Source organism: Genypterus blacodes, unplaced genomic scaffold (assembly GCF_046128005.1).
Source record: "Genypterus blacodes isolate CSIRO-AG114 ecotype Tasmania unplaced genomic scaffold, CSIRO-AGI_Gbla_v1 ptg000039l_1, whole genome shotgun sequence".
Lineage (NCBI taxonomy): Eukaryota > Metazoa > Chordata > Actinopteri > Ophidiiformes > Ophidiidae > Genypterus > Genypterus blacodes.
Window position 1 is genome coordinate 8,349,670 of NW_027466852.1, and position 11,758 is coordinate 8,361,427.

An 11,758-nucleotide genomic window follows, 5' to 3' on the forward strand; every position below is an offset into this window, starting at 1 on the left:
TCAACTGACTTCAACAGCCTGGAAGAGGCCATCAGAAGGTGGGACATCCTGCAAGGTGAAGCAATTAAAGCTTGTTGAGACAAAGCAGATCTCTCAGAGGACTGTGGATCGGGCTTGTTGAATTTCTCTCGTCTGAAATTCTGCATTCGTTTTCTTCTGCAACCTGAGGGGAAGGAATGAACAAAAGGAGCCAACAACTTCTCTTTTCTGAATATATTCAGGTCTCACCACGCTGACTTCCGGAGTCCGTGAAGAAGAGCCCCGTCTTTATTCTGGCTTCAGTATTTAAAAAGACGGGTTACATTTCATTGGTTGCTTTGTTTCACACTTTTACAAGCCAATAGCGTTATAGCCTTTGCCCATTCATTATGCAGCGCTCCCCATCAGTCCCCCCCCCCCCTAACACCTGGTGACCTTGTCTTTATCTTGTGAGTTTATTATGAATAACAACTCCGTTTATGGGTTTGTCGGTTGGTTAGCTCTAGTGCTGAGTTTTTCTACTCTCGTGACTACTTCTTGTGACACCTATCTTCATGTAACCTCCGCCCTATTGTGTCAATCAATAATTCTAACAGTCCCCCTGTTGACATATGCTTGCTTATGTCAAAACTTCAATAGTTTTCCTTTAAAACTTCTCCCAGATCTCCCTTTCCCTTATTTCTATCCATTAATACACAAGCTATTTTAGCACAAGTTTTTAAGCACAGTTTATGTCGCAAATATAGCCATTTTGCACAATTACATATTATTTCACACATTCCCTTGAAGCATTGCTTATAAAAACTCCCTTGTATGTTTTTCAGGAGAAAAATGACACTGCTTTATACAGACTTTTCACTTCTTATTTACACAATTTTCAAACTGGCCTTCCGTATATCTTTTCACACCCATCCAGGATATTCCAAGTTGTCACCTGGCGGGGGTTCCTCATTCTCCTCTTCCCCCATTTCCAGGAGCATCATCTTCTCGTCTCCACTTCCTGTTATGTTCTTTTTCACCACTCCTGTAATGAGACGTACACAGAGGCTCCGTGCACACGGTACCAAACAACATCCACATCTGTGGTGACGTACCACTCATAGCCAGCCCCATAGTCTACCCCCTTCTGCCTATGTGGTGTGCATCCCACTCCCTTATTCGACCCATACCCCTCACTTCTTTTGGTCCTATTGTGCACTACTTTTGTTGTCGAATTTTGTCCGTCATCTTTTGTCCCTTTTTGCCATGGTAACTCCCCGTAGGCCCCATAGGAGGCCAATACTACTATTATCGCCAATGCAATAAGTCCCATCATCACACAACAGTGTTTAAACATTTTTCTGCTTATCTGCTGCTCCTACCACCACGTCTGGTTTTACCGGGGAGCACTGTGACCTGTGCCACCACACCTTCCCTCTTCCCTCAAGCTGGTAAGCGTTGTTGGTTCTTGCCGTTATTCGATATGGTCCCAACCACCTTGGCGCTGACCACTTCCTCTTGATTGCCTTCAGCCACACTTCCTCACATGTGTCGTCGATCTGCCCCTGCGGATGAAAGCTGGACAACAAAGCTTTCAATTGCGCATGATATTGCTTTTTACACACATCGCCGAGCGCGTCGAGGGTCATAGGCCTCATAGGTCCTGGAAAAGGTGACCCTCTGTGGAGCTCATATGGCAAGCGTCCATGGCTTCTATTTACATTTGCTCTTACAGATACCAGTACTAGGGGGAGTGCCTCCACCCAGTTCAACCCTGTCTGTGCACAGCATTTTGCCAGTTTTTGTTTTATGGTCTGATTCATTCTTTCCACTCCCCCCTGTGATTGTGGATGGTACACTGTGCCATAATTGTGTTTCAGCCCCATCGCCTCCTCCACAATCTGGAGTTCTTTGCTGGCGAAATGGGAGCCATTGTCCGATCTTACTCTCTCTGGAAACCCGTGGTTTGGAATCCATTGATTTATGAGAGCTTTTACCACTGATTTTGAGTCTTCTTTGCGGGTGGGGATTGCTTCTACCCATCCGGAGTACACATCCACCATCACCAGGAGATACCTCTTGCCCTCTACTGGATCTATCATGTCAGTGTAATCTATAACTACTTCCTCTCCTGGGTACCTTGGCTGTCTTGGTTCCCCAGGGCCATTATTCACCCCCTGTCGGGTGTTGTTGTCTGCAGATCACACATCTTTCTTGCCACTCCCTGACTTGTGTCTTTCCTCCTGGTAGCCACCAGTGATGTTTTATTCTTGACCACATGTCTTCCGTCTGAATATGGCATGGAGTGTGCAACTCTGTGAATACTTTTTCCATCATGCTCTTAGGGAGCACTGGAATCCCTTTCTTGTGCCACAGCCCTGTGCATCCTGCTTCCGCCCCCTTCTCCTTCCAACTCTTTTTCTCTTCCTCGGATGCTTTTTCCTGCTCTTCCACTGTGCCCGACCATACTGATCGCTTCACCACTTTGTTCTTCTGCTCCCTGTCTTGCTTCCCTGTCTTTTTACCCATCCCTTCTTTCTTGTTCTCCGCTGCCCCCTTCTGCGCCTTTTCCTCCTTAGACCCTGTTCTTGTTGTAACCATTATTTTGTCTGGGGTGTACCCTGCTGCTTTCTTAGCTGCCTCATCTGCCCTTTGGTTACCTTCTGCTTCCCATGTCCCTGCCTTGCTGTCTCCTGCACATTTTACTACCGCCACTTTCTTGGGGATTTTTATTAGCTCATAAATTTGTTCCCACAGGTCCCTGTGTAACACATCTCCCCCTGTGGATGTAGTCCACACTCTTGTGGCCCATCCTTGTAGCTCTAAGTGCGTTGTGCTTACCACATACGCCGAGTCTGTGTATATTGTTATTGGTGTTTCTCCTGCATATTCTAATGCCTTTTTAAACGCATACACTTCTGCCCTCTGTTTTCCTGGCACTGTCCCTGCCTTGACTACATCCCATAACTGTAATTCCCTTTCTCCCCCTGTACAACAGCCCAACCCGTATGCAATTCCCCCATGTTGTCCCTAAAACAACAACCGTCTGTGAACACACAATCACCTTCGGCTAGAGGTGTCGCTAGTAAATCTATTCGAACTTTCTGCAGAGCCCTGCAGCGTTCCTCACACATGTGTGGGTGCCCCTCTTGCAACCCGTCCGCACATTTCACCCTCTCTGGGACATACATTAGGTTTGGTTGTTGTAATATCTTTGCCATTTTGAGTTTCCTTTTGTGCGAGAATGAGAACAGTGAAGAATTTACCAGCGCTACCACTGAATGACTAGTGTGCACTGTTAACGGGTGATGCATGACTACATGCGCCGTTTTCTCGATCAATTTTGCCAGTGCACCCACATATGTTTCACAAGGCGTCCCTTTTTGTTCCACCACTTCGAGCAAAACACTGGCGTACATCAGGACTTTTCTGTCCCCCTGTATCATCTGATACAGTACTGCTGCCGCAGTAGTCTCTTTTACAGAGACGTCAAGCTGGAATGGCCGCTTATAGTCTGGCAGAGCCAGCGCAGCAGCGCTGCTCAGTTCCTGTTTTAGCCTAATGAACACTTCCTCCGCTTCTTGATTCCATTCCAATTTTGCTTTTAGGTCTCTACACCCTGCCGCTTTCACCAATCCTCTTAACACACTTGTTTTTAATGAAAACTCATGAACCTATGACCTACTGAATCCTACCAACCCCAGAAATGACAGCATTTGCGACACTGTTTCTGGCCTGGGGTGATCTAAAATTGTTCTCCTGTGGCTTGGTGAGGGGGCCGTTCCTGCGTGTGATATTATTCGCCCCAGGAACGTCACTGCGGGGCGGGCACACTGCACTTTCGCTCTTGAGACCTTTAGGCCTTCTTTTGCCAGCACCCGCAACACCTCTCCGGTTGCCCTCACCCCCTGTTCAGTAGTCTGTGCTGCTATCAACAAATCATCTACATACTGTACCAGCACCACCCCTTTTGGGAGAACACACTGTTTCAACTTTTCCCTGAGTATGCCATTAAACAGTCCCGGAGACAGTACAAACCCCTGTGGGAGTCGATTGTATGTGTACTGTTTTCCTCCTATGGAGAATGCAAATACCTCCGCCATGTTTTGATCTAGAGGTATGCAGAAAAATGCATTGGACAGATCCAAGACCGTAAAAGCCTTGTGATCATCATCCAGCACACTCAAACATGCAAACAGATTTGGGACCATGATCGGGGCCGTTTCTGTCCTTGCGTTGATTGCCCTGAGATCATGAACCATACGCACTTTCCCTGTCTCTTTCTTCTCTACTGGCATGATTGGGGTGTTCCACTGACTCCTTGTCTCCCTTATCACTCCCGCCTGTTCTAACCATTTTACAGTCTCCAATAACTTGATCTGCAGTCCCGCTTTTATTGGGTACTGCGGTTGCCAAATTGGCGGGCCTGAAAGCATGCTAAACGTGGCCTCCGCTTGCCGTATTTGCCCCACATCCGTGGGGTTCTCTGCCCAGACACAGGTCGGAATTGTCTTTAACATTTCCTCCGTGCCTTCCCCATCTTCATATCTACCCCCATGTTCCCTAGAGAGCTCCTCCCTTTCCCACGTCACTACATCGTGTGTGCTCACCTTTATCTTATACCAGGCTGTGGACGGAGAAAAGAGCACACTTGGCAGGTCTGTCTGTACCCAATCTTTTAATTGCCTCGCATCTTTGCACATAGGCCCCAATTCTTTTGCCATATGATGCGGAGACAGAGCCAACGAAACCTGAGGAACTGAGTTTGCCATATTAAACCAGGGGACAGCTTCTGGTTCCAGTATTGCCTGGGCCGCCACCCCCTGTTTGCCCACGATAATTTCTAGGCTCCTTACTTGCCCCTGTTTCCCCTCCATTTCTTTCTCAAACATTTCCTGGTACACCTCATCCCTGTTTCTATCATAAAATAATGTACAATGCATCGGGTCTGGAGGAGGCATAAACGGAGCTAGAGCCATCACCCAGGGCTTCCACCTATTCCAACATGCATTCAACCCTGTGCCGGCGTCAGGTGCGGTGGTCACTAGTCCCCAATAGATGTCTGCTTTCTGCCGCGGTCGTTCTTTTTGCAAGGGAAACACTCCCTTGCCTTTTGTGTGGACCGCCGAGGTGTCTATTACTGTCCCGTCCGGGAAACACACCGTCAGTCAATAAGTCTCTTCCCAGCAAGTTCACTGGGCACGCTGGATGCATTAAAAAAACTCGTGCATCTTATACTGTTGTCCAATCTGTACAGGCACTGGTGATGATACTCCAGCACTTATGGGACGGCCAGTCATTCCCACCACGGACACTTGTTTGGCCTTATTCGAGGGAGGGACGGGTAAGGGATCCACACAGGTTGACATAGAGGCTCCGGTATCCACCAGGAACCACCTACGCTCACCGTTCACCACTACCTCCATCATTGGTTCCCTTCTCTCCCCGTCTTCCGTGGGGCACCCTCAATACTGCCCAAACGCCTCCCCGTCCCCTGCCTCATACTGTTGGTCTTCTGGAGCATTCTCATGGTGCGGCGCCGGATATCTGTTCTGACCGCGCCCACGGCCTCCCCCCTCCTGGGGTCCGCCTCTACCTCTGCCTCTGCCACCTCCCCTTCCATCTCCTTTCTGGGGAGTGGCGCAGTCTGCACTGGTGTGTCCCTTTCCTCCGCAGCTATAACATGTCTTCGGACCCCTACACTGCTGAGCCATATGGCCGGGTTTCCCGCAGTTGTAACAGGTTCTCCCTTCGCCTCTCCCCTGTGGTCCGTTCCAGCCTCCCCTATCTCCTCCTCCACCTCCTGCATTCCAACCCCCTTGAAACATAATTCCAGCTTGTTCTCCTCTTTTTGGTGTTTCTTTGACTCAGTAGCCACCTTTTGGGCTTCTGCCAATTGTAGTTTCAACAATCTACACTCCAGTTCCTTATTTGTCTGACCCTCCTGCTCCTTCTCCTCCACATGCCTCTTAAGATGATGTAACACATTTGTCTCTGACACAGGTTGATATCCTGATACTCTGTATGTCCCCCTTCTGCCTCCTCTTTATGCCGTCCTATCTCGTTACTCCTCTCGGCTGAGTTTCCTCTACTTCTTCCTCCCCAGTCGCCCTTCCTTCCCAGCTCTTCTACCATCCCTGTTGCCCTCTCCAAGGTCGCCTTTGCACTTGCCTCTGCTTTCCGACTTTCCTCCGACAGCCACTGCACCTCTTGCCTCTTTTCCTCTACTTCTCCTCTTTTCATTGTTTTATCCTTTCTTGGCCCTCTACTTTTTGTTCCCATAACCGTTACATGTGCCGCGTTACCTTCTTCATCTGCCACACTCCCTACCATCATTTTCCCTATCAGGCCTCCCGTGAATTCTCCTATCCCCTCATCATATTCCTCCCACTCATCTTCGTTATCTTCCAAGTCCGATGTAAACTTCCCCCGTGTGTCAGGATACAAGTCACCCTGCCATCTTTCTTCTTCCTTATCTTCATTTCGTCTCCCCCTAATCGGCGCTGCTGTTACTGCCCTCCCTCTTTTTTGTCTGCGACCGCTATTGCCTAACTTCTCCACTTCTCCTTTCCAGTTCGCACATTTCGACCACCTCCCTGGTCCTTCTGTTTTGGGCCTAATCCCTTTTTTATCTCTCCCTTTCCTTTCTGTACTACAGGCTTGCGGCCCCGATGCTCCCTCCCCACTCCTTTCTTCTACTTCTTCTTCTTCTCCCTCCTCATACTCCAATGTGCCCCTTTTGACATACAGGGTAGGGTATATCCCTTTATAACCCCCTGTTGGTGTGGGCGATGCTTCACTCCCTGCCACTACTGGTGGTGCGTATGGGGGAGGTCTATTACTCCCACTACTCTTATCTCCCTGTTTTCCATATATCGGTTCCTCCGCTGGCTGACTCATCCTGCCTGCCATGCTCGCAGCTGCCACTAGCTTTGTTGTTTTCCTGTAATCTCTTTCTAGCTGCTCCAATTTTTGTTTATGACCTCTTCTTTTTACCAATGTGCATGTTTTTAGCAACTCTTTGGTCTTTCCTGTCTCTTCATGTAACCTTCCTCTCATACTTTCTAATTCCTTTCGGACCTTTTCTCCCTTTCGCAGTTGACCTTTGTCATACTGCTCTTTTTTCCATTCCTGAAGTCTCTGTCTCTCCTTTTTCCTTTCTTTATCATCTGTCTTTGTGGACAGTTGGAGATAATAGTGCACTATCGGTCCCCAACCTCCATCTTCTATCTCTCTATCAAACTCCCCGTCCATCTTTTGACTGCTGGCTCTAAGTCACGGCCAGTCTGACGTCGTTCCTCAATTTTTTGACTGCTGGCTCTAACTCGTGGCCAGTCTGACGTCATTCCTCAACTTTTGACTGCTGGCTCTATTCCGTGGCCAGTCTGACGTCGTTCCTCAACTTTTGACTGCTGGCTCTATTCCGTGGCCAGTCTGACGTCGTTCCTCAATTTTTGACTGCTGGCTCTATTCCGTGGCCAGTCTGACGTCGTTCCTCAATTTTTGACTGCTGGCTCTAACCCACGGCCAGTCTGACGTCGTTCCCCAACTGCTATCTCTCCTGTCTTGGATAGTCTTACGTTTTTCTCTTATTTTATGTCACACGTCTTACAGTTTTGTTACTGTTATATCGTTTCACTGAACTTTTAAAGAGAATGGATCTAGTCCCAACTCAATGGCCCAGAACAGGAAGCTTCTACACCAACCCTATGGATTGAATGCGCCTATTCTCTGGGTGTTTTAATAACAGACCATTGACTTGTTTTAATTCTCTTCATTCAGCAAACCACATTTCTCAGCAGACATACACCCTTTGTGTACTCCAACATGTCTTTACTGAGACCTCCACAACTTCAACACATCTGTTCATGACATCACTCTCATCATCTCGTAGTACTTTTAGTTTGTTTTTACCTCGTTCTCTTTTAGACACAGTTCTTGCAGATCAGGCTCTCAATTTGTTATTATCAATACGCAGAATTCATTTAAATAGGTTTCTGCTTACCTTAGTTTTGTTGGCCACCCCGTTCGAGCCTGATCCGGTCAGAACCGGACCAAAAGTCCCTCGCCCTCTCTTAAGTGGTTGCAGAATCACGTCGGGGTCACCATCTGTTGAATTTCTCTCGTCTGAAATTCTGCATTCGTTTTCTTCTGCAACCTGAGGGGAAGGAATGAACAAAAGGAGCCAACAACTTCTCTTTTCTGAATATATTCAGGTCTCACCACGCTGACTTCCGGAGTCCGTGAAGAAGAGCCCCGTCTTTATTCTGGCTTCAGTATTTAAAAAGACGGGTTACATTTCATTGGTTGCTTTGTTTCACACTTTTACAAGCCAATAGCGTTATAGCCTTTGCCCATTCATTATGCAGCGCTCCCCATCAGTTCCCCCCCCCCTAACACCTGGTGACCTTGTCGTTATCTTGTGAGTTTATTATGAATAACAACTCCGTTTATGGGTTTGTCGGTTGGTTAGCTCTAGTGCTGAGTTCTTCTCTCGTGACTACTTCTTGTGACACCTATCTTCATGTAACCTCCGCCCTATTGTGTCAATCAATAATTCTAACAGGCTGTCCTTCGTTTTATTGTCCAAGGTCTCCAGCCCTTCTCTCTGGTTGAGAAGCCATCCTTCCAGAACCTTGTTGTGGATTTACAGCCTAATAGTGTGGTTATGTCTCGCACAACTGTGTGGTGCAGGATCGATTCAGCCATAACTACAATGAAAAACAGTCTAAAGGAAGAAATGAAAAAGGTGGCGTACATCGCAACAACAACCGATTGTTGGACAGCCAGAAGGAGGAGCTTTATAGGTGTTACAGCACATTGGATAGATCCCTGTAGTTTTTAGCGCCATTCTGTTGCCCTAGCATGCAGGTAATTAAGGGGCGCCAATACATTTGATGCTTGGCATCTGCGCTGAATGACATACACGCAGAATATGAAATCAGTCTGAAGATTGTAAGAACCACAACAGACAACGGTTCAAATTTCATTAAGGCATTCCGTGTGTTTGGGCAACCTGACGAAAATAACAACGGTGATGAAGAGTCAGTTGCAGAAGGCACAATCCAAGAAGAAGAAGAAGAAGAAGAAGATGATGATGCATCTGATCAGGAAGAGGTAGTGGAATTCATCGATGTGGAAGCCATTATGGCTGAAGATGAGGGCCTTCAGTATCAGTTGCCAAAGCATCATCGGTGTGCTTGCCTTTTACTAAATTTGGTTTCCACAGTCGATGTCGATCGGGGTAATAGGCTTATAAGAAATTGTCCAGATCAGCCTTTTCAAAGTGTCAGGCTCTCTGGAATAAAGCAGCAAGATCTTCTGCTGCTGCAGAACTTGTAGAGGAGCACTGTAAGCTTCACTTGGTACAGCCAAATGCAACTCGATGGAACTCGTCTTTTATGGCCGTGGAAGGTGTGGTCAGAATCATTAAAGAGCAAGGTGAGGGGCCTGTGAGAGCTGTCTGTGCTGCACTCAATATTCCCATGTAAGTAGTTTATGTTAATGTAAGATTTTATTCTCATTTTGTTTCATTATGTAAAGTAATGCTTACCACATTATCTGCTGTAGTTACATAAACAAATAAATAAATGCCCAGCATTGCATAGTGGTTCTGTATACATTTTGTTGGAAATGCGTTTATTTATTTTCTTCTGTTTCTATTAGGTACAGTCCGGCTGACATGGCCTTTTTAGGGGAATATATCCCCACCATGAGTCCAGTTGCAAAGGCATTAAACATACTACAAGGAGAAGCCAACATTCAAATGGGCTGGCTGCTCCCTACAATCACCACCCTCACAACCAAGCTTGAAAAGACCAGATCGGCACTCAGATTTTGCAAGCCGCTTGTTGATGCTCTCCTTGAAGGTTTGAGGAAGCGGTTTGAGAGCATGATGTCAGACCCAGAGCTCGTTGCTGCAGCCATTCTCGTTCCAAGGTTCAAAACATCCTGGACCAGCAATGACACAGTCCTACAACTTGGTAAGAACATTTTTTTTTTCGAAAACCAACAACATCCAACAATGATCCTATGCAGTTGCTTAGACCTACAGAGTAGTTATAACAAAAAGATGATGTGTTTGTTGGTGTGATTCTGTGTTTCTGATCAAGACCTTGCTTACATCAAGGAACATCTGCCACACCACGATTAAGGTGTTCGGCCTCCTGATAAATCTTCGACCTCTTCTGATGAAGACGACCTCTTCTCTAATGTTCTAATGTCAAACAGACTCATACCCATGAGATAAGTAAGCAACTTGACGGATATCTAGCTTCTACAGCTGAAGGAGTGAATACATTGGCCCCCTATCCGGCTGTGCGTAACCTCTCACTAAAGTTAAACAAACCCCTGCCAGCTTCAGCAGCGTGTGAAAGGCTTTTTAGCATAGCAGGTTTGCTTTTCACCCCAAGAAGGGGATCAATTCATTCACAAAATTTTGAGAACCAACTTCTCCTGAAGTTGAACAAGGACTTCATGGAATTTGATTGAATTGTAGTGCACGCAACGCGCAAAGAAAATGCAGCTAATTTGTGTGTGTGTGTGTGTGTGTGTGCGTGCGCGCGTGTTGTCACACATACACACAAATTAGCTGCATTTTATTTTTTCTTGTATATAAACCCATTCATTGTCAGAACATTTCTATGTTGGCTTGTTGGCTGGTTCAGGTTTACTGATTGGATTGCTGAAAAAGCATACACACAGACAGACAGACAGACAGACAGGTGTTAGTCACATTACATTATGGGCATTTGGCAGACGCTTTTATCCAAAGCGACTTACATTACATTACCACCCATTACACAGGGGGGAGCAGTTCGGGGGGGGGGGGTTCGGTGCCTTGCTCAGGGGCACCTCGGTAGGGACTCGAACCGGCGACCCTCCGGTTCCCAAGCGGAAGCCCTACCAACTGAGCTACTGCCTAGCTGAATTTTGTTTTTTGACACAACAGCTTTTTTTTTTTTTCTTATGCGAGTATGTAGCGTGTTTAAGAGTCAGGTTTGTGAGAGCAAGTTGCAATGTTCAATAAAGTAACATTTTGAAAATATGAAAATGACTTGCCTCTTTTTTGTCAATGATTTTATTTTCAAAATGTGTTACATTATTCAAGGTATTAACAATAAAGATTCCATAAAAACTCCATCCATGAGGTTTCTATAGGTAAAGGTAAGCACTGTGGCAGTAATAATACAATATTTAGAAAATGTACTCTTGGTACTTGAGTACTTTTACTTAAGTAAACATCTGATTGTAGTACTTTTTCTTGTACTTGAGTAAAATTTAACAATCGGTATCTGTACTTTTACTTACGTAATGAAGCTGTGTACTCTGTCCGCCTCTGAAGTCTAATGCTCCTTCTATAGCCACAAAACATCGCAGGAACAGTTTCTCCCAGTAGATGTCATTCCTGAGCCAGCAGCCTTTTTAAAATTTATTCGGAGTTTCAAAGTTTTGTATGTGTCATTGTTACATTCTTTCCTGGGTCATGGCCCAGGACATCAAGTTTCATAAAAAGTGATTCAGAGCTTTTTAAAATGACCCTGCTGACAAAGAAAGAAAACCAACAAACCATTGGATGTAGGTGTGAACATAACCAGGTGAAAAGCAACCTTCATGGCCTTCAAGGAAACAGCAGCCAGGCCGCCTCCTTAACACCAGCTGCAGAGCACAGCAATCCCTCCATGATGGTGTCCGCATTGTGACAGGTCCTTAATACTGTGCATGATACCTCCAGACCCGGAGAAGAGACGGAAAATGTAGGGATGGATGGACTCTGTTACACATGGGAGCAATAATACAA

General features: G+C 46.3%; 1 protein-coding gene across 1 annotated transcript; it reads right to left on the bottom strand.

The window, feature by feature from the left end:
- Nucleotides 1-1,307: 1,307 nt before the first annotated feature.
- Nucleotides 1,308-2,559, bottom strand: LOC142996946 (uncharacterized). Its single transcript, XM_076148073.1, has 2 exons — nucleotides 2,284-2,559; nucleotides 1,308-2,135 (listed from the first exon to the last, which is right to left on the bottom strand). Exons 1-2 carry the CDS (start codon nucleotides 2,557-2,559, stop codon nucleotides 1,308-1,310), a joined length of 1,104 nt encoding a protein of 367 aa, XP_076004188.1.
- Between the last annotated feature and the right edge of the window lie 9,199 nt (nucleotides 2,560-11,758).